Here is a 25,395-nt window from a genome sequence, read left to right on the forward strand (position 1 = left end):
AGGAGGCTGAGGAGTGAGCTTATAGAGGTTTATAAAATCTTGCATGAGGTAAATGACAAGGTCTTTTTCCCAGGCTGGCAGAGTCCAAAACTAGGGGGCATAGGTTTGAGATGAGAGGGGAAAGATTTAAAAAGGGACCTAACGGGCAACATTTTTTTTTACAAAGAGGGTGTTGCATGTATGGAATCAGGTGCCAGAGGAAATGATGGAGGTTGGTACAATTACAACATTGAAAAGGCATCTGGATGGGTAAATGAATAGGAAGGGTTTGGCAAATCCTGGCAAACGGGACTAGGATATTTGGTCGCCATGGATGAGTCGGACTGAAGGATCTGTTTCCAGGCTGTACAGTTCTAATGACTCTATAACTGACTTGGACATTTCAATATTCATGCCTAAATGCAACTGACATAGGAAAAGGGAGAAATTTGGAACACTTTCTTTTAAGGTAGAGGTTGCCCTGTGCAGATTGTGGGTCACCAACTCACCACTGTCCATGCCTGTGGCACTCCCCTCACTATCTCCTGTCATTCACCCCTTTCATTTTAATGTTGCTCCTATCTCTTATTTTGTGAGCACTGACTTTGCTCACAAATCTGTTGTATTATGGCTGATTAAATGCCTTTTTAAAAAGTTTATGTTCATATCTACAGCTTTACCCTCATCAACCTTCTGTTTCCTCAAAAAACTCTCAAGCACGTTAGTTAAAAACACAGTTTGTCCTTACAAATCTGTGCAGATTTCAAAAGCCTACAAATAGGAAAAGTTATTTTTGGATTCAGTACGTCCATCCCTGTTGGAATTTTATACATTTCAGTGAGATTACTCCCCATTTAATCTCCAGATCTATTTAGTCCAATCTCTCTTCAAGACCAAACTGCCACGCCAGGAGTCTGTCTGTTCATCCTTTTCTACACATTATATATTTCTTGGGTAAGGAGACCAAAACTTCATACAATACTTTAGGTGTCATCTCACCAAAGGCACTGAACAGCTGCAGTAATCAAATTATCATTATCAAATTACCAAGTCAAATTACCATTTCCTTTTTGAACTGCTTGCTGCATGCTTGCTTTCAATTAATGTTTACAAGAACACCCAGATCCTCGTAGATTTGTATAAGAATACCCAGGTTTGTACATCATTTTTCAAATACTACTTTCTTTCTGTTTTTCCTATCAAAGTGATAACTTCACAGGTATCCATTTTACACTGCAACTTCCATGCATATGCCCACTCACTCAACTTGTCTAAATCACAACGAAACATCTTTACATCCTCCTCACTACTCACAATTCCACTTACTTTGTGTCCTCAGCAGACTTGGAAATATTACATTTGATTCCTCATCCAAACTGCTGCTTTATAATGTGAATAGCTGGGGCATAAATCACAACATTCCACTCTGAAAAAGATCCATTTATCCCTATTGTCTGATTCCTGAATGCTAATTAATTCTGAATCCATGTCCATATATTACCCTCAGTCATATATGCTTTAGTTTCACACACTAACCTCTTAAGTGTGACTTTATCAAAAACATTACAAAAATCCAAATATACCATCTTCACCGGTTCTCTTTCCTCTATTATACTTACATCACTTCTCTATTGCATCTTCCCATACATGTATAATGTTCAGGAGATGCAACATCTGTCTTTTATGCTTCCTCCCGTCTCACTGACCAAGGCCCAAATATTTCAGGTGAAAAAAATGCCACTAGGCCTGCAGAATATTTCTAGCATTTTCTGCTTTAACTAAAAACTGATGTTTTGATGACAAGCAAGCACAGAATTGCTCTAATATGACGTAACAAAAATTATTCTCAAAAAAAATTAATAAAACATGTGTTAAGCACTGAAGGAAAATGTAGAAAATTATATAATTTAGACTTACCTTTCTGATAGTATTTGGAATCATGAGTCCACCTAAATCCAGTACAAAGACCGAAATCTGTGAGCTTAATGTGTCCATCAAGATCAATAAGGATGTTGTCAGGTTTAATATCCCTGTGAATAAATCCCATTTTGTGAACGCTCTCAATAGCTAAAGTCAATTCTGCAATATAGAACCTTGCCAGTGACTCAGGAAAAACTCCCATTCGTATCAAGAGACTCATCATATCTCCACCTGGGATGTAGTCCATCACGAAGTATAAATTTTCCTTATCTTGAAAAGAATAGTAGAGCTTGACCACCCATTCATTGTCAGCTTCAGCCAGAATATCTCTCTCTGCTTTCACATGGGCCACTTGATTACGACTTAACACATCCTTTTTCCGTAAGGTTTTCATTGCATACAGAGCATTGGTATCCACCTTTTGAGCTAGGCAGACCTCCCCAAAGGCACCAACTCCCAGTGTCTTAACTTTTACAAAGAGTGACTTATCCATTTTTGCTCTTTTCAGTCTGTTGTAATTAGACTCTTTCTGATTAAGCATTTTCCTCATCTGCTCCTGTTCTGCCTCGGAGAGTCCTGCCTTTGGAAGTCATATATTATAAATTAGTTTAAAAAAGATGAACAGTATCAGGAAAAATATTAACAGACAAAAGGCACTGAAAGACTGTTTGATAATTCCTTCACTGAAAATTCTAAATGTCTCCCTTATTGAATAATTGAGCAAATACGCCATGCAATAATACAAAACAGACAACCCAGAATGTTTCACTTATGATTCCATCGATATCCACTGTCTTCTGTTAGAAAAGCAGGATATGGAGCTCTTAGTTTCTGAGAAACAATTATTTTCTATCACCATCAAGAGAATAAATTGAGAATAGAATGAATTAAGCTTGCTTTGACTCCCAAACTCTATTATCCCTTTTAGCTAAATTATTTATTCCCTTAAACAAACTGGAACCTTACTGAAAAATTAGTTGACAATTTGTTATACCAGATCTCCACCCTTTTTGTGCATTACACAAGATGACAGTTGGCAACGGGAGCTAATAGGAGCAAGGTGCTCATTGCTCAGATCAACGTTCAGATAGTATAACTTTAACATTCACATATTTTCACAAAATCTACGTGGATGCACTTTCCAGCATATTGACTCATGATATGAGTAGTCTAAGTTGTTTAAGGACTAAATTTGAAAACAATTTCTGGGCTACTTTAGTACTATTTCTCTGAAATATGTATGTTTGGAACTTTTGCACAATTATTAAAGTGCAGTAGCTACAATGTCACATAGATTTTTCCCATAAGGCTCCTTCTTAAGTCTCTGCATTTTGAAGATAGAGATTTCAAGTAAGGCAGGCTATATCAGAAATGCACTGTACTCACCAGAAGCCCCAAACTAGGATTAAATGAACTTTCATTGATTTGAGGCACAGCGAAGGCTTCAATTTAGTAATAGGTAATATGACAGATGTAGTAAAATACATAACTCCATCAAAGTTCTGCAAAATGTCACAACCACTCCTACCTTTAATGTTTTCAGGCTGACACTGAGGAGCTGAGCCACACAAGCTAACCAGCTTTTCATGTGTAAAGCAGTATTCCCCAAAGACAGCTGACGATAGCAAGAAAACAATTTTATCAAGTCACAGATATGCCTTAAAGTCCACAAAGGACGACTTCTGGCAATTTCTTAGGATAGGCATTAACAGCTCTTAGGGCCTGTGGCATGTGGGGCTCCAATGCAGAGCTGCTATAAACTCCATAATGGAAGGCAATGTTGCATAATCAAGCTGTAATGCATGGAACAAAGTCACTGTCTTTGGGCAGAGGTGGAGCCATCATGATAATGTCTCTGAACTAATAATCCAGAGGCTCATGCTGATACTCTTGGAGGCACAGGCTCAAATTCCACCATGGCAGTTGAAGCAATTTAAAGTGAATTCACAAAACTAGCATATTAAGCTAGTCTCAATAACAGTGACTACGTAAACTGTCATGAAATGCTGTAAAAATCCATTTGGTTCACCCATTTCTGAAGAAAGATCTAGGCCCGAAACGTCAGCTTTCCTGCTCCTCGGCCTGATGTGTTCATCCAGCTCCACACCTTGTTATCTCAGATTCTCCAGCATCGGCAGCTCCTTCTGTCTCTGATTCACTAATGTTCTTTGGGAAGTAAATCTGTCCTTACCTGGTCTGGTCCACATGTAACTCAAGACCAGAGCACACAGTGCTGATATCATAACTCCCCTCTGAAACGGCATAGTAAGCCACACTGTTCAAGGGCAATTACGGATGGGTAACAAATGTTGTCCTTGCCAGCAAGGCCCACATCCAACAGAAGTATTTTAAAAATCATGGACATGATTAGCATTGTCACACCAATTAGTGAACCAATGAGGTCGATGCTTAGAGATCTTTCAAAAATAGGTCATTGAGACACAATTGCAAACTGGCCCACAGCTTTCAACAGAAAAGGTGATGCAATAATGGCTTGCATTCTGAGTTTAAGTCCGAAAAATCAATAAGAGAATGAGATGATATTTAAAAGCTGCAGACTTTCCATCTTCTAAACTGTCTATGACTTGCATGCATGGGTTTAGGGTTACAGGTCAATAGCTAGGGGTCTTCCTCTCAGTTCTCTCTCTATTGAAATTTGATGTCTTCTGGAAATGGAATAGAATGAACTCAAAATAACTTACAATTAAGATGAAAACTAGTGATAAATAAAGCCGTGATATTTACTGCAGGGGTGGGAGGAGGGATATGGTAAACGGAGTCCTGCTCAACCCAGTGTCAATGACATCGAGGGTTGGAAGAGAAACTTCTGTCACCTGGCTCATCAGGCAACCTAAAACCAATTCCTCACCTTTTCTGCTGTCTTCTGTGCCTGCTGCTCCTTTGTGGTCAGGCAAGGTCAGAGTCTGAGTGACATCATCTGAGCCTAAATTCTGAAATTAACAAAATCCTCATCTGTGTGCAAAACTTAGCCTGAGCAAGGGTAGCCAGAGTGTGCATTTTAAAATGGTGCTTGCCAGCCAGGATTGGGGAAGAATCCAGAAATGCCCATTCTTGCTAATCATGAGGATTTAAAATTGGCAGTCTATAGCATGATGGCACGCACAAACAACAGATAGATACTTTAGATGAAATCATCTGGGGTACACATATATATGGCTGTATAAAAGGAACAATTTCAGGTGAAGGCTGAGGGTTCTAAGTGTCCTCCACGTCACGGGCATTCTGGTGCTTTTAGTCATATTATGTTTCCCTAATTTGACAAAGTCTTGAACTTTTAGCAATGTGTCCAATTGTACACTGTGGAAGCGACTTTCATACTGGTTCTCAACCCTTGTACAAGTATAGAGAAAAGTTAAACACAGCTGGGGCTTGTAGAACTTGCTACAAAAGACCACTGTTTCTCAATTTCTTAACATCAAAAAACAACAGCACACACTATACACACTTCTGGCACACTATCACAAGCTCTGTCTCCTAAATTTTAGAAATTAAAATGGCCATCTCTTTAAGAAGCCGCAAGATTCGAAATTATGCCTCAACAGATGAATGGCATGCTTGTTGAGATGGACTTCTGCTTTAATAAGAGGAATGGCAAATAATTCATGCAATTAAGGGACCAATTATACAACACAGTAGGAGTTGCTACCATCACAACTAAGATAGTCATTAGTAAACCACCTACTTCTAATCACCACGTACGTCCGTGACACCACCCACGTCCTCCACCTTTTCCAGAACTTCCAATTCCCTGGCCCCCAACACCTCATTTTCAGCATGGATATCCAGCCCCTATATACCTGCATTCCTCATGCAGATGGCCTTAAGGCCCTCTGCTTCTTCCTGTCCCGCAGGCCCGACCAGTCCCCCTCCACCAACACCCTCATCCGCCTAGCTGAACTCGTCCACACCCTCAACAACTTCTCTTTCGATTCCTCCCACTTCCTACAGACCAAGCGAGTGGCCATGGGTACCCTCATGGGCCCAAGCTATGCCTGTCTCTTTGTAGGGTATGTGGAACAGTCCCTCTTCCGCACCTACACTGGCCCCAAACCCCACCTCTTCCTCCGTTACACTGATGACTGTATCGGCGCCGCCTCTTGCTCCCAAGAGGAGTTCGAACAGTTCATCCATTTCACCAACACCTTCCACCCCAACCTCAAGTTCACCTGGGCCATCTCCAACACATCCCTCACCTTCCTGGACCTCTCTGTCTCCATCTCAGGCAACTAGCTAGAAACTGATGTCCATTTCAAGCTCACCAACTCCCACAGCTACCTAGAATACACCTCCTCCCACCCACCCCCCTGCAAAAATTCCATCCCCTATTCCCAATTCCTTCGCCTCTGCCGCATCTGCTCCCAGGATGAGGCATTCCACTCCCGCACATTCCAGATGGCCGCATTCTTCAAAGACCGCAACCAGCCTCTGGATACATCACATCATCCTCCGACACTTCCGCCATCTACAATCCAACCCTACCACCCAAGACATTTTTCCATACCCACCCTTGTCTGCCTTCCGGAGAGACCACTCTCTCCGTGACTCCCTTGTCCGCTCCACACTCCCCTCCAACCCCACCACACCCGGCACCTTCCCCTGCAATCGCAGGAAGTGCTACTCTTGCCCCCACACCACCTCCCTCACCCCCATCCCAGGCCCCAAGCTGACTTTCCATATTAAGCAGATGTTAACCTGCACATCTGCCAATATAGTATACTGTATCCACAGTGTGGCTACCTCTACATTGGGGAAACAAAGCAGAGGCTTGGGAGCCGCTTTGCAGAACACCTCCGCTCGGTTTGCAATAAACAACTGCACCTCCCAGTCGCGAACCATTTTAACTCCCCCTCCCATTCCTTAGACGACATGTCCATCATGGGCCTCCTGCAGTGCCACAATGATGCCACCCGAAGGTTGCAGGAACAGCAACTCATATTCCGCTTGGGAACCCTGCAGCCCAATGGTATCCATGTGGACTTCACAAACTTCAAAATCTCCCCCTCCCCCACAGCATCCGAAAACCAGCCCAGCTCGCCCCCGCCTCCCTAACCTGTTCTTCCTCTCACCTATCCCCTCCTCCCACCTCAAGCCGCACCTCCATTTCCCACCTACTAACCTCATCCCGCCTCCTCGACCTGTCAGTCCTCCCCGGACTGACCTATCCCCTCCCCACCTATCTTCTCCTCTACCCATCTTCGGTCCGCCTCCCCCTCTCTCCCTATTTATTTCAGAACCTTCTCCCCATCCCTCTCTCTGATGAAGGGTCTAGGCCCAAAACGTCAGCTTTTGTGCTCTTGAGATACTGCTTGGGCTGCTGTGTTCATCCAGCTTCACACTTTGTTACCTTGAATTCTCCAGCATCTGCAGTTCCCATTATTTCTACTTCTAATCACCAGTTCCAAGCCAACAATCTGATCCTCCTGAGAGAAGAATTATAATTGCATGGAGAGGAAAATATAGCCAAGGTCTTAAAAAGAGAATGTCATTGCAAGACAAGCAAGTTTTCCTTTATTGCATTTACTGAAGAACGGTCTTCAGTTCCAAATGACGAACTGTTCTTTGGGTTTATTTCTTGAAGCTGCAATTTTCACTTCCAACCATTCAGCAAAGGAGCCAGTCTTGCCCAAATTTCTCATTTATGCCAGTGAATTATTAGTCCACTTTTCAATCTCTGCTGCAAACTCCCATTTATAACATGTTTCAATCCTTGAAGAATTGCTGCCTTGACAGATTAAGTTTTCTATCCATATCTGGACTTGTTTTGTGTCTACCAACAACTTAATTAGATTAAGGAACATATTCAACATAGTCGGGATGGCTAGGGTGGTAAGTAGTAAAGATGACATGAGTCTACAGACGGATTATAGACAGGTGACATGAGAGAGTAAAAATTTGGCATGTGAAACGTAATGTGGGATGACCAAAAAAGATTATCCGGTATTCCTTTATCTGGAATACACATGCAAGCACAATAGATGGGAGTAGGTTTCCTTGCTCTGGGAGCTGATCATTTGATTGCTCCTCTCTCGTTTCGAATGAACCTTGATGACAATATTTATGCTGACTGCAACTATTCATACAGCTGGCACACTCCATTCCCCATGCGTGGTGGATACCAGAGTTGGTGGGTGGTATTGTATTATTTAACTGGGAAAAGACTGGAAAGCTGCAACACACAGCAACCTGGGGATCTTCACCCTGTATCACAAAAAGTTAACATCCATTTCAGTGGGTAATAGGAAAGACAAACAAACTGTTTGATCTTTATTTCAAAGGGAATAAAGTATAAAAATAGAGAAGTCTTGTGAAAACTATACAGGGCACTAACTAGACTACACCTGGAATACTGTAAACAATTTTGGTCCCCTTATCCAAGGAAAGATCCTGGCATGGAGGGCAGTTCGGAGAAGCTCCCTCGGCTGATCCTGGGTATACAGAGACTGTCTTATAGAAAATAGGTTGAATGGGCTGGGCCTGTACTCACTGGAAATTAGAAGACTGAGCAGAGCAAGATTGAACCACAAGATCCTTAGCTGGAGTGATTGTTTCCCCCTTCTGGGATACTCTAGGAGTAGAGGGCATAATCTCAGAGTAAGGTGTTGCCCACCTAAGACCAAGATGCGGAGGAATACTCTGAGAGTATACCTGCAGAAATCTTTAGTACGGAGGCCATCAAGGCTGGTTTGTTAAGTATATTCAAGGCTAGGACAGACAGATTTGAAATCAGTAAGGAAAGTAAACGTAATAAAACAGGAAGGTTGAATTGAGAATCATCAGATCAACCATGATCTAAGTGAACGGCAGAAAAAGCTGAATGCCTACTTCTGCTAGTACCATGGGTCAACAGATCCCTGTTTTTGCCACATTTGCAAAGTTGGGATTTATCTCAAAAGCCACATGTCAGATGGTTTTGAAAAGAAGATGGGCAAGCAGACCAGGGAACAAATTCCATGCTGATTTTCTTTTCCAAAAGACCATACTATAGACCGCAATATATTATTTTAACTAAAAGCAATACAACTGACAGGAACTGAAAGGAATGAGGACTCAAAAATGATTCCAACCACTCTGTGATTCAGCATTCTACCTTTGAAACTAAATTCTTTAAATCTGTACTTTGAAGAAGATTGATTAAAGACAAAATTTAGTTTCAGTGAAATATAAACATTAAACAGTTCAGCTCTACAGTTATGATTTCAATGTTAAATCAATACCTTTGACATCTCTTGCTCCAACTGTAGCCTTCTGTTTAATTTTTGCTGATATGTTTTCATGATATTTTCTACATGTTGTTCCATGAAAAATTTAAAAGCAAAGGGGGAGTAACTCTTAATTCGCGATTCCCTTTTCTCTTCACCTTTATTTTTGCGAAACGGCACAGGGGATGTTTGAATACGTTTCTTGTCCTTTCCTGTCTTCTCTGGTTTATTAGGCTTGCTACATTTCTCACTTTTCTCATTGTTGCTATCCTCCGTCTTATTGCATGTCAAACTGTGAACACCACTGATACACTGCTCCACATCCATGGACATAGCATTAGCATCAAATTGCTCTGCGTTGTTCTGAAGTAATAAATGTTTTGGATACGGTGGTGGAAGACATCTAATCTCTTTCATAGTGTAATCATCAGGTTCAAGGATATAGGCTGCTGCTCCAGCTCGTGCCAAGGATTTTTGCTCCATTGTATCATTGCTGTCTGTACCCTGATTCTGCAACCATGCTGGATGTGAAGGTGCTACAGCAGTTTGAGGTTCAGGTCTTGGAACTCGAATGCTCTTCACAGGTTGAAGAATAGGGGTTGATGTTACTGCTGTAATAGTGTTGGTAGTGTTTAGGGATGATTCTGTTTTGCTGGTTTGCATTTGTCTCACAGATGGTGAAGTTTGAAGTTGATTGTTGAACGAATTAGTTCTGTTTGGAATTTGGCTATCTGGCCTAAGATGGCTAGGTGGTCTTGGTAATGTTTCTAGTCCAGTGTTCTGCAAGGAATCCCTCCTTGAAAGAGATGGTACTTGCCAATGTTGCACCTGGGAAGGATTAATATCAAAAATGTCCATGTTGAGGCTATTTCTTGAGGGTGTGATCATATTTGGAGCAAGTTCTGAAAACTCATTTCCAAATGAAGAAGTTAGGCTTGATAACATTTGTATTTGAGGAGATGTAGGACTTTGTTGTCTATGATGGGACTGAGGCAAGTATAAAACTGTTGGAGGTTGTTGGAACGTCTGGCCAGGAATGCCTTGAGTAACAGGGCTTTTATTATGAAGGGTTCCATAATTTCCTTCTTGTTGCACCTTGTTTTGGAAAGATGAACTTCTTTGGACAGCATAACCTAGGGAGACATTATTTTCTCCTTGAGCCATTAAATGCTGCCTCAAATAATGTGGATTGCTTGACACTTGAGGGCTTTGCAATGCAATTGGTTGGCTGCTATGATTTGAAAGAGTGTAATTTAGCATTTGAACAGATTGGCCTGTTTCTCCTTTGGCTGAAAACGGTATTTGTTGATGTTTAATATCACAAGTTGTGGATGAGAACATAGCATTTGATGGAGGATTCTGTCCACCAATTGCAGAGTGAGGTCCTAAGGGGGAGCACCTTTGCCCTGGAGTGTTAACTGTTACAGCTTGTCCAGCAGCAACTAAAAAATTCATATTTGGTGCATTTGCAGCTCCAGTATCTGCTAAATCATACATTGGATTGCCCATCTGATGATAAGTAGACAAAGAGTCATTTGATCCTTCAAAACTTGGCCTACGATCAAGAGGATGTGATCCAATACTTTTTCCTTAAAATAAACAAATTGGATAGCATTACTATCACAATCTATTTGTTGCAATTATCAAAAGCTGGAAAATTGCTTTAAAGAAATTAAGTGACAAGTCTGTTTGTATCAATAGACAATAGACAATGGGTGCTGGAGTAGACCATTCGGCCCTTCGAGCCAGCACCACCATTCATTATGATCATGGCTGATCATCCACAATCAGTGTCCTGTTCCTGCCTTATCCCCATAACCCTTGATTCCACTATCTGTAAGAGCTCTATCCATCTCGTTCTTGAAAGTATCCAGAGAGTTGGCCTCCACTGCCTTCTGCGGCAGAGCATTCCATATATCCACCACTCTCTGGGTGAAGAAGTTTTTCCTCAACTCTGTTCTAAATGGCCTACCACTTATTTTTAAACTGTGTCCTCTGGTTCTGGACTCACCCATCAGCAGAAACATGCTTCCTGCCTCCACAGTGTCCAATCCCTTAACAATCTTATACGCCTCAATCAGATCCCCTCTCATTCTTCTAAACTTAAGTGTATACAAGCCAAGTCGCTCCACTCTTTCAAAATATGATAGTCCCACCATTCCAGGAATTGACCTCGTGAACCTATGCTGCACTCCCTCAATAGCAAGAATGTCCTTCCTCAAATTTGGAGACCAAAACTGCACACAATACTCCAGGTGCGGTCTCACCAGGGCCCTGTACAGCTGCAGAAGGACCTCTTTGCTCCTATAAGTACAGAAAAAAGGCAGATGGGTTACAGTCAGGGGACGGAAAGGGAACCGGCAGGCAGTGCAGGGATCCCCTGTGGCCATTCCCCTCAACAATAAGTATACCGTTTTGGATACTGTTGGGGGAGACGACTTACCAGGGGAAAGCAGTGGGGCACAGGTCTCTGGCACAGAGTCTGTCCCTGCTGCTCAGAAGGGAAGGGGGAAGAGGAGCAGAGCATTAGTCATTGGGGACTCCATAGTTAGGGGGACAGATAGGAGGTTCTGTGGGGACGAGAGAGACTCACTGTTGGTGTGTTGCCTCCCAGGTGCCAGGGTGCGTGATGTCTCTGATTGTGTTTTTGGGATCCTTAAGGGGGAGGGGGAGCAGCCCCAAGTCATGGTCCACATTGGCACCAACGACATAGGTAGGAAGAGAGATGGGGATTTAAGACAAAATTCAGGGAGCTAGGATGGAAGCTGAGAGCTAGGACGAACAGAGTTGTTGTCTCTGGTTTGTTGCCCGTGCCACGTGCTAGTGAGGAGAGGAATAGGGAGTTGAACATGTGGCTACAGGGATGGTGCAGGAGGGAGGGTTTTGGATTCTTGGATAACTGGGGTTCTTTCTGGGGTAGGTGGGACCTCTACAAGCAAGATGGTCTTCACCTGAACCAGAGGGGTACCGATATCCTGGGGGGGGGGGGGGGGGGGGAATTTCCTAAGGCTGTTCGGGTGGGTTTAAACTAATTCAGCAGGGGGATGGGCACCAAAATTGTAGTTCGACTATGGAAAAGGTTGAGAGTAGGGTGGTCCGAAATAAAGTTTCAGGGAAGCAAGATGGCACTGCCAAGCAAGAAGTTGGATTGAAGTGTGTCTACTTCAATGCCAGGAGCGTCCAGAATAAGGTGGGTGAACTTGCAGCATGGGTTAGTACCTGGGACTTCAATGTTGTGGTCATTTCGAAGACATGGATAGACCAGGGACAGGAATGGTTGTTGCAGGTTCTGGGATTTAGATGTTTCAGTAAGAACAGAGAAGATGGTAAAAGGGGCAGAGGTGTGGCATTGTTGGTCAAGGACAGTATTACAGTTGCAGAAAGGATGTTTGGGGACTCGTCAACTGAGGTAGTATGGGCTGAGGTTAGAAACAGGAAAGGAGAGGTCACCCTGTTGGGAGTTTTCTATAGGCCTCCAAATAGTTCCAGAGATGTAGAGGAAAGGATAGCAAAGATGATTCTCGATAGGAGTGAGAGAGACAGGGTAGTTGTCATGGGGGACTTCAACTTTCCAAATATTGACTGGGAACACTATAGTTCGAGTACTATAGATGGGTCAGTTTTTGTCCAGAGTGTGCAGGAGGGCTTCCTGACGCAGTATGTAGATAGGCCAACAAGGGGCGAAGCCACATTAGATTTGGTACTGGGTAATGACCCCAGACAGGTGTTAGATTTGGAAGTAGGTGAGCACTTTGGTGACAGCAATCACAATTCTGTTATGTTTACTTTAGTGATGGAAAGGGATAGGTGTCTATCACTGGGCAAGAGTTATAGCTGGGGGAAAGGCAATTACGATGAGATTAGGCAAGATTTAGGGAGCATAGAATGGGCACATTAGAAATGTGGAGCTTATTCAAGGAAAAGCTCCTGTGTGTCCTAGATAAATATGTACCTGTCAGGCAGGGAGGAAGCTGTAGAGTACGGGAGCCGTGGTTTACGAAGGAGGTGGAATCTCTGGTCAAGAGGAAGATGAAGGCTTATGTTAGGATGAGATGTGAAGGCTCAGTTAGGGCACTTGAGGGCTACAAGGTAGCCAGGAAAGACCTATAGAGAGAGCTCAGAAGAGCCAGGAGGAGACATGAGAAGTTGTTGGCGGATAGGATCAGGGTAAACCCTAAGGCTTTCTATAGGTATTCAAGGAATAAAAGAATGACGAAAGTAAGATTAGGCCCAATCAAGGATAGTAGTGGTAAGTGGTGTGTGGAGTCAGATGAGATAGGGGAAGCGCTAAATGAATATTTTTCAACAGTATTCACTCTAGAAAACGACCATGTTGTCGAGGAGAATACTGAGATACAGGCTACTAGACTAGGTGGGATTGAGGTTCACACGGAAGAGGTATTAGAAATCCTTCAGAAGGTGAAGATAGATAAGTCCCCTGGGCCGGATGGGTTTTATCCTCAGATCCTCTGGGAAGCCAGGGAGGAGATTGCCGAAGCTTTGGCATTGATCTTTAACTTGTCATTGTCTACAGGAATAGTGCCAGATGACTGGAGGATAGCAAATGTGGTTCCCCTGTTCAAGAAGGGGATTAGAGACAACCCTGGTAATTATAGACCAGTGAGCCTTACCTCAGTTGTTGGTAAAGTGTTGGAAAAGGTTATAAGGGATAGGATTTATAATCATCTAGAAAAGAATAAATTGATTAGGGATAGTCAGCACGGTTTTGTGAAGGGAAGGTCGTGCCTCACAAACCTTATTGAGTTCTTTGAGATGAGAGTAAACCGATTGATGTGGTGTATATGGATTTCAGCCAGGCGTTCGATAAGGTTCCCCACAATAGGCTATTGTACAAAATGTGGAGGAATGGAATTGTGGGAGATAAAGCAGTTTGGATCGGAAATTGGCTTGCTGAAAGAAGAGAGGGTGGTAGTTGATGGGAAATGTTCATCCTGGAGACCAGTTACTAGTGGTGTACCGCAAGGGTCGGTGTTGGATCCACTGCTGTTTGTCATTTTTATAAATGACCTGGATGAGGGCGTAGAAGGATGGGTTAGTAAATTTGCAGACGACACTAAGGTCGGTGGAGTTGTGGATAGTGACGAAGGATGCTGTAGGTTGCAGACAGACATAAGCTGCAGAGCTGGGCTGAGAGGTGGCAAATGGAGTTTAATGCAGACAAGTGTGAGGTGATGGACTTTGGTAGGAGTAACCGGAAGGCAAAGTACAGGGCTAATGGTAAGATTCTTAGTAGTGTAGATGAGCAGAGAGATCTCTGTGTCCATGTGCACAGATCCTTGAAAGTTGCCACCCAGGTTGACAGGGCTGTTAAGAAGGCATACAGTGTTTAAGCTTTTATTAATAGAGGGATCGAGTTCCGGAACCAATAGGTTACGGTGAAGCTGTACAAAACTCTGGTGCGGCCGCACTTGGAGTATTGTGTACAGTTCTGGTCACCGCATTATAAGAAGGATGTGGAAGCTTTGGAAAGGTTGCAGAGGAGATTTACTAGGATGTTGCCTGGTATGGAGGGAACGTCTTACGAGGAAAGGCTGAGGGACTTGGGGCTGTTTTCATTAGAGAGAAGAAGGTTGAGACGTGACTTAATTGAAACATATAAAATAATCAGAGGGTTAGATAGGGTGGGTAGGGAGATCCTTTTTCCTAGGACGGTGACGGCGAGCACGAGGGGGCACAGCTTTAAATTGAGGGGTGAAAGATATAGGACAGATGTCAGAGGTAGTTTCTTTACTCAAAGTAGTAAGGGAATGGAACGCTTTGCCTGCAACGGTAGTAGATTCGCCAACTTTAGGTACATTTAAGTCGTCATTGGACAAGCATACGCACGTACATGGAATAGTGTAGGTTAGATGGGCTTGAGATCGGTATGACAGGTCGGCACAACATCGAGGGCCGAAGGTACTGTGCTGTAATGTTCTATGTTCTATGTTATACTCAATTCCTCTTATTATGAAGGCCAGCATGCCATTAGCTTTCTTCACTGCCTGCTGTACCTGCATGCTTGCTTTCATTGACTAATGTACAAGAACACCCAGATCTCATTGTACTTCCCCTTTATCTAACTTGACTCCATTTAGATAGTAATCTGCCTTCCTGTTCTTGCCACCAAAGTCGATAACCACACATTTATCCACATTAAACTGCATCTGCCATGTATCCGTGTCATTTTCCGATGTCTGATGCCTTAAAAGGTATTGGAGATTTGTCTTCTAAAGAAGAATCATTGAGCTCAAAATATTTCAACAGATTGTGCCAAACCAACAACTCCTTTTGTTTTAACTTCACAGACTTCTTCAGATAATTCAATGAATTTATTCAGAGAATAGCTGTGTTGTACATACTAGGAAAGTTATAGATCTAGTTTCTAATATTATTTCATCTATTTGTGTCTATTATTTCTCCTGCCAATATTTTTGCTACTGATATTGCAGTATAGTCTTTAGTGGGGAAAGCTTCTATCCATCTGGTATGCTGGTCAATCATGATCAGACAGAATTTTTTATTCTGACTTTGTAGGAGTGACCCTATGAAATCCAGTTGAATGTGTTCCAGTGGTGTTACAGTTAGTTTCAGCACTCTCAAGACTGGGAATTTCGAATTGGCATTCTGTTTCTGATTGCTATTTTGTGTTCTTGCTAGAATTGTAGATTTGTGCACACATATGTATGTTAAACTGAGCTACTCTCAAGTCTCATAGAACAGAATAAAAGCAAGATGAGAGATCTAAAGACATATCAGCCAAGGACTGTGTATGAAGTGAGAAAAAATGTGCATTGAAAATAGTAAAGTTAAAACGTTATATCATCCAATAAAACAATTTTTTTCCCCCATGAAACACTTCCAAACATAAGACAATCACAAATTTTAGCAGCAACCCTGACTTAATATCAATCTATTCAGTGTTATATGACATGGTACCTACCACACATTAACATTTTATAGCTCTTCAGCATTTGGGTGGTGAAGGGATTTAGTAGGGCACAAGTGTTTAACACGAATTCAGGACAAGGTACTCATGAATTTTCACTATATTAAAATTAATTAATGGAAGACTGGGAAGCTTGTGCCTGTATTTTTGACAAGTCCTTCATTCCATTTGAACACCTGTCCACAAATTCCAAAATAGATAAATATTAACAACATCTTGGAAGCAAAATATTCCAAAATTTCTTTGTTTCTTCCATTTATAACTGACCATCTAGAATGTTCACCCCCAAATCTATAATGGCTGAAATTTGTCTCCAAACATAACTTACTTATTCAGTTTCCTCTGGACACTTGTCTAAATCTCCCCTCCTTTCTTTTCAAGTATCGACTTCTCGTTAGGTTAAAATTCCACAGAGCAACTTTTTTTGGTTCATCATTTGAGTGGCCATTACTCATATTAGTGTCTCACGAATGAATTGACCAACTATTCAAAAACAAAAGTTGCTCGTGAAACTCAGCAGGTCTGGCAACCTTTGTGGGAAGAAAGCAGAGTTAATGTTTCAACTCCAGTAAACCAACTTCAGAGCTGTTCACAGCTAGGAAAAAGCAGTATTTATGCTGAAGACGAAGTTGGGGGAGGAAGGAGGGGAAGGGGAGAGATGAGTGGACACTTGGAGATTTTTTTCTTTATTCGTTCAGGGTTGACGGCATCACTGCCTAGGCCATCATTTATTGCCCAGAGGGCAGCTATGAGTTAACCACACTGTTGTGGGTCTGGAGTCACATGTTGGCCAGGCCACTTAAGGATGGTAAAAACCAAAATAAATGTGGATCCTGTAAATCAGGAACAAAAACAGAAGTTGCTGGAAAAGCTCAGCAGGTCTGGCAACATCTATGAATAAAAAAAATCAGAGTTAATATTTCAGATCCGGTGGCCCTTGGTAGTTTCCTTCCCGGGAGGACATTAGTGAACCAGATGGATTTTTCCTGACAAAAACAAAGCATTCACGATCATCAGTGGACTCTTAACTCCAGGGAACGGGGGGGGGGCGCGTCGCGCGAGCGAGAGCCCGGGGGGGCGCGTCACGCGAGCGAGAGCCCGGGGGGGGCGCGTCGCGCGAGCGAGAGCCCGGGGGGTGTCGCACGAGCGAGAGACAGTGTGAGAGACTGCATGAGAGACAGCGAGAAAAAAGGCACAGAGTCAGGGAGAGAGAGGGAGACACAGAGACAAGGGCAGAAAAATATAGAAGGGAAGGTGCACATGGAGATTATGGACAGTATGCCAGGATTGAAGAGAAGTTGAATAACATAGTATGATAATAGACCTAGTAGTAGGTCAGAATGGATGACTGTGCTAAAAGCAATCCTTTTTTTAAACCCATCCCCACACCCTATTATGACATGGATTGTTTTCAGCAAATACATGCATTCTGATCAACCCCTAAACCACTATTTCTCTACTTGCTAAGACTCTTACTAAGAGTCACTGGACTTAAAAACATTAACTCTGCTTTCATCCCAAAACTGCTTTCAGACCTGCTGAGTTATGCCAGCAATTTCTCTATTTGTTTCAGATTTCCAGCACCCAGAGTTCTTGCTTTTATTTCAGTGACAAACTATTCAGCTGTGCTTGGCACATCAAGCCTGAGCTTATCATCACTCAAAGCTTGACATGAAGTCTGAAGCAGGAAATAAACGAGTGGGAGCAAAGGAAATATGCAGAGAAATTGCAAAAATGGCATCAAGCCAGCAAAGATCAAGGGCTTAGAAACAAGAGCGTAGGAACCCGCGGACATGGATGGTGCAGTTGTTGTGCGCGCACTGACCTCTATATCACCAAGGCCAGGAGCCAGCTCTCTGACACCTCCTCCTACCGCCCCCTTGATCATGACTCCACGCCCAACCACCAAAACATCATCTCCCAGACCATCCACAGCCTCATCACTTCAGGTGACCTCACACCCACAGTCTCCAACCTCATCACTCCTCAACCCCGCACTGCCCGTTTCTATCTCCTTCCCAAAATCCACAAACCCGACTGCCCTGGTCGACCCATTTTCTCCACCTGCTCCCGCCCCACTGAACTAATCTCCACTCATCTCAACAGCATTTTCTCCCCCCGGTCCAAAAGCTCCACACCTATGTCCGTGACACCACCCATGCCCTCCACCTCCCCCAAAACTTCCTATTCCCTGGTCCTAAACACCTCATCTTCACCATGGATATCCAGCCCCTATATACTTGCATTCCCATGCAGATGGCCTAAAGGCCCTCCACTTCTTCCTGTCCCGCAGGCCTGACCAGTCCCCCTCCAGTGACACCCTTGTCTGCTTAGCTGAACTCGTCCTCACCTCTAACAACAACTCCTACAAATCCTCCCACTTCCTGCAGACATAGGGGGTAGCCAGGGACCCTGTATGGGCCCAAGCTATGCCTGCCTCTTTGTAGGATTTTTGGAACAATCCCTCTTCTGAAGCGATACTGGCCCTATCCCCCCACCTTTTCCTCCATTATATTGTTGACTGTATCGGTGCTGCCTTGTGCTCCCATGAGGAGCTCGAACTGTTCAGGCACTTCACTAACACCTTCCACCCAACCTTAAGTTCACCTGGACCATCTCTGATACCTCCCTCTCCTTCCTGGGCCTTTCTGTCTCCATCTCTGACATCCACCTGGAAACCGATATCCATTTCAAGCGTACCAACTCCTACAGCTACCTAAAATATACACCCTCCCACCCACCTTGCTGAAAAAATGCCATCCCCATTCCCAATTCTTTGGTCTCTGTCACATCTGCTCCCAAGATGAGGCATTCCACTCCCGGACATCCCAGATGTACTCATTTTTCAACGACCACAACTTTTCACCCCCTCCCACAGTGGTCAAAAAACGCCCTTGACTGCATCTTTTGTGTCTCCCGCAACTCATCTCTCACAACACCACCCCCAATAATAACAAAAATAGAAACCCCCTCACCACTCCACCAACCTCCAGATCCAACGCATCATCCTCCACCTTCCATCCACCTCCGCCTCCGCCTCTATTTATTTCAGAACATTTTCCCCTCCCCCATTTCTGAAGAAGGGTCCAGATCCATAACATCAGCTTTCCTGCTCCCTGATGCTGCTTGGCCTGCTATGTTCATCCAGTTCTATCCTTTGTTATCTCTGTTGAAGGTTATAGGTTTCTTTTTGTATGTTTAGTTTTTCGGTATCCGAGCAATATATTGAAGAATGCGAATGCCCAGAGGTCAGGAGTATCAGCATCAGTAATGCCAGAAAAAATGCATTTAATACAGGTTTGTCTAACCTTTCTGTATGGGGGATCCCATTTCAATTTTTCACTCATCCAGGAGGTCAGTGACCAAACTTTGAAAGATAAGATTTTGCACATATGATTTTCTGAAATTCCAAAACAAAGAATTCTGGCCATCACAAGGTGCCAAGCATCAGAGCCAAACAGAGTCACTCAGAAGAGGCTCTTTGGCCGATCTAGTCTGCACTGACAAAACAAAACCTACACTAGTTTCACTTTCCAGCACTTGGCCCACTACCTTGAATCTTATGACATTTCGTGTGCTTAAACAAGTACGCTTTAAAAGCTGAGAGGTTTCCTGCCTCAACTACCCTCCCAGACAAGGCATTCCAGATTGTCACTACCTTCTGAGGTGAAAGGTTTTTTCCCTCAAATCCCTTCTAAACGTCTTGCCTTTCACCTCAAATTTATGCAACCTTGTTACTGAGCCTTTAACTAACCTATTAACCACTCCTGCCGCCTTCAGGGGTCTGTGGTTAAGCACTCCAAGATCTCTGTTTGTCAAAGGTTCCTAGTGTCCTGCCATTCACTGAGTACTAACTTGTCTTGTTACTTCTTCCAAAGTGCATCACCTCACACTTATCAAAGTTAATTTCCATCTACCACTAATCTGCCCATTAGACTAGTCCATTAATATCCTCCATTTACCAAACACCTTCTTCATCATTGCTGACCATCCGACAAATCTTAGTCTCATCCACAAACTTAGTTATCGACATTTCCCAACATTTTCTTCTATATCGCTTATGTAAGGAAAAATAATAGATCTGGCACTGATATGCCATGGTATGCCATTGGACACGGGCCTCCAGTCACAACTGCTTCCACGAGCTCTGTCAGTCTCCTATATTAAGCCAAGTTTGGATCCAACCTGTTAAGATTTTACCTTCTTTATCAATCTCCCATGTGGGACCTTGTCAATGGCTTTGCTGAAATCCATATAAACTCATCGACCTGTACCCGGCCATTCCATCAAAAAATTGAATCAAATTTGTTAGGCCCAACCTCCCCATGACAAAGACATGCTGACTAGCCATGATCAAGTCTTGCCTCCTTCAAGTGAAGATTATTTCTCTACTTCAGAATATTCACCAACAATCCCAAGACACATTAGTCTGTATTTCCCTGGTTTACGTCCACTACTCTCCTCGAAAAGTGGAATTACATAAGCCACCTTCTAGCCCTCTAGCAGCTCCCCAAGGCCAGACAGGCATTACAAATTTGGGTTAGAGCGTCTGCAATTTCCCTCATCTCCTGTCACAGCCTGTGATACAACTCATTTGGATGTACGGTTTTAAACCTGCTTAAAGCTCCAATAACCCCTCACACCCAAGTCAAACTGCTTAGAACCTCTCAGCCCCTCTTCCTGAATAATACAACTACATCAACCTTCTTCAAAATGAATTCAGGTGCGAAGTACTCATTTAACACCATACCAATGTCCTCTGGCTCTGCACACAGATTGCCCTCTTGAAACCCAATAGAACCTGTTCTTTTCCTGGTTATCCTCTTCTCTTTGATATATTTATAGAATATCTTGGGCTTCTCTCTCAGCTTTTCTGCTTGTGGTTCTTCATGCGCTCTCTTTGCTCTCCTAATTTCTTTCTTAAGATCACCCTACCCTTTCTGAACACCAGAAAGCCTCCATTGATTTGCTCCCTTTCTACCTGTGGAAAGTCTCTCCTTTCCAGAATATTTTTAGATATTCAGGGACCTCTGGGTTAGTTGTTCCTGCATTTCTTCCTAAATGGAATATTCTGGGCATGCACTCTCACCAATTCCATTTTGAATCTACCCTGCTGTTCAGTTATAGATTTTCTCAGAAGTAGTTGCTCCCAGTCTACTTAATAAAATCTTCTTTTCCCCAAGCAAAAACCCTTTTATCAGTTCAGAAAGAGGAGAGGTGGTAGCTTGGGTACATGTATACACAGACATACACCTCCTTACAGATTCTTCCTTCTTCACAAGCCCACGTACTCATTCTTTCACAGCTACACTCATGCTCTCAAAACTTTGCTCTCTCCCTCCCTCTGCAAGATACTTTGAACAGATCTAATAACTCAAAACTGGGCATCCATGAGCTCTCTTCAATGGCAATGACAATCTGTAATGTCATAATAGTAATGGGAAGAAAACGCCAAGAATCAAGCCCAAGCCCATCACACCATCAGTATAAAAGTGTTGATTCAATTACCAAAATGGCCAATTACTTCTCTTTTGGACTACTATTTAGAATAAAAACAAATTTGGAATCTTGAATGAGCAGAAAGCAGGAGTTAGAAATCCACATAGGTGTTGCACCTCCGGTGCTTGCACTAAAAGGTATCACAGAAAAGGAAGGAGGAGACAGAGTTTATAGGGAGGAAGAACACAGAGGGGTTTCAAAGTTATGACAGTGGTTTGAGAGAGTTGTTGCCAGCTCATTGGTAGAAAATCCCAAACAATTATGCACCAGCAACAGTTTCCAAAGTTTTTCACCCCTGTGCTTGATCCAGAGTCACCCAAAGCTAGTGAACAAGAAACAGAAAATCATGCTTCATGTATTCCTGCAACTCTTAATGTAGGAAGTTGAATTTAGTTATTTTTAAAACAATTAGCACTAAATTTTATTTATCCAAATTGATGCTGTGAGTTTACCTGATGATGTTTGCTTAATAACTCTTACGATCCGTTCAGTCCTAGGATCCAGGTAGCCCATCTTACTTATGAAGTCTAGAGCAGCTTCTAAGTTTCTGCTGCCAGTCTGCTTCAGTGCTCGGATTGCCATTTCCTAAAAGCACAAAAAATTTAAAATGAGGAAATAAAATTGTAACTTTCAGACTGACATGACAAACATTAGTTACAAACAGGTAGGTTACAATGCAAATAGGTGGCATTTCAGCTGCTGCAGGATGTATTAGTTTCTGGTTCAGTAAATTCCCCAGCAAGTATTTTTAACTCCCTTTATTAAAGTGCAAGTGCAAATAAGTGATTCAGAAGTACAGCCAGTCTGTGGAACTCTCACGTGGAGGCAAAGGAGGGATAAGCTTTGGTATACCCCAACTACAGGAGGTAAGGTAGACAAAGAAAATTTCTTCCCATTAGTGGGTCAGTACTGGAATCAAGGGACCACATCTAAAATTTTGAACAAGAGATGCAGGGGAATATCAGGAAGAACTTTCTTACTATACTAGAGAGACTAAAAGGTGGTAGGAGTTGGAAATAAAGAATATAGTAAATTTATATAGGAGATCATTGATAAAATGTAAAAACGTAAATGCTCATAGTCATTACAAATCTCCAATTAGCAAGAGACCTGAACTACATTGTAGCAATCTGAAGGTCTGGGATGTGGTAAAAAAAATTCAGCTGGAATTTCGCAGACATCACATCTATATTTAAATCAGCCTACTACAATACATGGTAAAGAAAATACAGTAAAAGTGGAAGAGTCCTGGGGAAATTAATATAGACCAGATTGGGGGCACCAGGTATATTTCTAACTGACAGTGGAGCTGGGGAGCACTTATCAATGTTGAATTCAGGAACGTGTGTTGAAAATATAAGTATTGTGGTGTTGAACAGGGCAGCTGACAGGTCCTTCAGTTATGGAGGGTGTGAAACAAACTATGCAGTAATAGACGTTTCATAAAATCATAGCAGATCAAACAAATTGTAAATTAATATTTGCCCTGCCATGGGCAGTCTATGTAAAGAACACACTTAAAATGGATGAAGATTACCCTATCAATTGGTTTTTGGGAGAAATCCAAATATTCGACAGTAATAAGTAATCGTAACATGGGAAAGTATGACAGTAACCTCCACCATTTGTGTGTACTTGAATGCCATGCTTGCAGGGTGAAAGGCATTCTTTAAGGCTGAAGTTTCAGAGAAAATTCAGCAAACCTTCAGGATTATATAAGGCCATCAGAAATAAATTTTATTCCAAAGTATGTTCGAAAAAGACAAGGGCAGAAAGATTAGAAAGATCAGAAAGATCCAGATAAAACAATACATAGTGTTGAAAATGCAGTGGTTTTAAGAGTATGGGAATTAAACTGCTAGGGTACATTCCTTAAGGTTACACATTTACAGAATCTCAACAGCACGTAGAAACTGCTGAGGTACTATCCATTTTGCATGTACAAACGCTGAACAATTAGGAGGATTAGGAGCTGACTGAATATAGACGCAGTGATTCAGAAAGAACATACTAAGGCTATATGCCATACAGAAGAGCGATCAAAAATTAGCACAAAGTAATACATGTATTGCAAGTGTCTCATGCATGTTATCACTGTAGTGAGAACATTTAGAGCCAGTGGAAAATACAAACCATTGGCTTATTAGACCATAAAATCATTAGTTATATGAAAAGAAGAAACCATTTGGCCGAAGTCAAGTCTGTTCCGCCCTTCCATTACATAATGGCTCATCTAATAGTCTGCCCTCTGGTGTAAAGAATTCCACAGGTTCACCACTCTCAAAAAAATTTCTCTTCATCCGAGTCTTAAATGGGTGATCCCTCACTCTGAGATTATGTCTTTTGGCCTTGGACTCTCCCACAAGGAGGGGACAATCACTGCATCTACTCTGTCAAGCCCCTTGTAAACTTACATGTTTCAATAACATCTCCTCTCTGCCTTCTAAACTCCTGTGAGTATCCAACCAAATCAACCACTGCTCAGAAAATAATCTTTGTATATCCGGGATCAACTTATTGAACCTTCACTAGACTGTCTCTAATGCCAGTTTTTTAGGTAAAGGGACCAAAACTGTTCACAGTATTCCAGGTGTGGTCAGGCCAGCACCTAGCATTATTTTAGCAAAGCTTCCACATTCTTATGCTTCATTCCCTTTGAATGTAAGGTTAATGGTCCATTTGTCATCATTATTTCCCACTGAATTAGGATGCTTGTTTTTGTGATTCATGACCAAGACTCCCCAAATCCCTGTGTAATGCAGCTTTCTGCAGTCTTTGCCCATTTAAAACAATATTCGGATCCTCTATTCTTCTTGCCAAAGTGCTGTAATAACCTCATTTACCTATATCCATCTGAAGACTCTGTCATTGTCACTAACTACCATTTTTGTGTCATCTGCAGACTTTGCATTTCCATCATCCAATCTATTAACATATATTGTAAATAATTATGATCCCAGCACTAATTACTGTGGCACAGAATGTATAAATGTCATATTGCACCAGGGAATTATCCGCAGGTGGTGAAATTTCATTATAGAACAAATTTCAAGGTCATGTATCTGAATACCATAGCCAAATTTGCAGAAGACACTAATTAGGTGGGAAAGCACACTGCAATGAAGAAATAAGAAATTTAATAATGGATATGGATAGGTCAGGTGAATGGGCCACAGTTTTGCAGATTAAGTTTAACATGGATAGTGTGACGTTATGCATTTTAGTTAGAGGAACTGAAAGGCAATTTATTGTTTAAATTGAGACAAACTTCAGAGTGTTTTGGTGCAGATCTGAGTTGGCCTCTTGCATGAATCACAGAAAACTAGAATGCAGGTACAGCAGGTAATAAAGGCAAGTGGAATTTTAGCAATTATTGCTAAAGGAAGAGAGAGTATATAAGTAGGGAAATGTTGCTGCAAGCGTAGAAGGCACTGATAAGACTCCACTTGGAGTACAGCGTAGTTTTAGACCCCTACTTGGAAGGATGTAGACGCATTGGAAGTAGTTCAGAGGAGATTCACTAGATTGATTCCAGAGATGAGAAGTTTAAGTTTAGTACAATTGTTTCAGACCTCAAATTTCTCCTTCTCAAACAGAATGCTAAATTATACGACGTGATGGTTGCTGTTCTCTACATGATTTGTTTGTGTGAGGTTATTTATTAAACCTGTTTCATTACACAACACCAGATCCAAAGTAACCTGACGTCTAGTTGGATCCACAATATATCATTCCAGGAAACTGTCCCAAATATACTCCATGAATTCTAGTTATGAAAGACAAGGGACTTGAGGCAAGTTCAGTGGATTGGCAAAATGAGAAAAGAAT

At 42.3% G+C, this 25,395-nt stretch overlaps 1 protein-coding gene across 4 annotated transcripts in view; it reads right to left on the reverse strand.

Annotated features, from left to right (window-relative positions):
* The window catches only part of lats2 (large tumor suppressor kinase 2), an 88,372-nt gene that overhangs the window by 23,425 nt on the left and 39,552 nt on the right, over positions 1-25,395 (reverse strand). For all 4 annotated transcript variants that reach the window (XM_048532896.1, XM_048532894.1, XM_048532895.1 and 1 more), the window contains 3 exons: positions 22,020-22,152; positions 9,135-10,708; positions 1,897-2,479 (listed from right to left, as the gene is read on the reverse strand). In XM_048532896.1, coding sequence (XP_048388853.1) covers positions 1,897-2,479; positions 9,135-10,708; positions 22,020-22,152 — 2,290 coding nt within the window. The remainder of the gene's footprint in view (positions 1-1,896; positions 2,480-9,134; positions 10,709-22,019; positions 22,153-25,395) is intronic.

The sequence above is a fragment of the Stegostoma tigrinum genome, chromosome 6, assembly GCF_030684315.1.
Source record: "Stegostoma tigrinum isolate sSteTig4 chromosome 6, sSteTig4.hap1, whole genome shotgun sequence".
Lineage (NCBI taxonomy): Eukaryota > Metazoa > Chordata > Chondrichthyes > Orectolobiformes > Stegostomatidae > Stegostoma > Stegostoma tigrinum.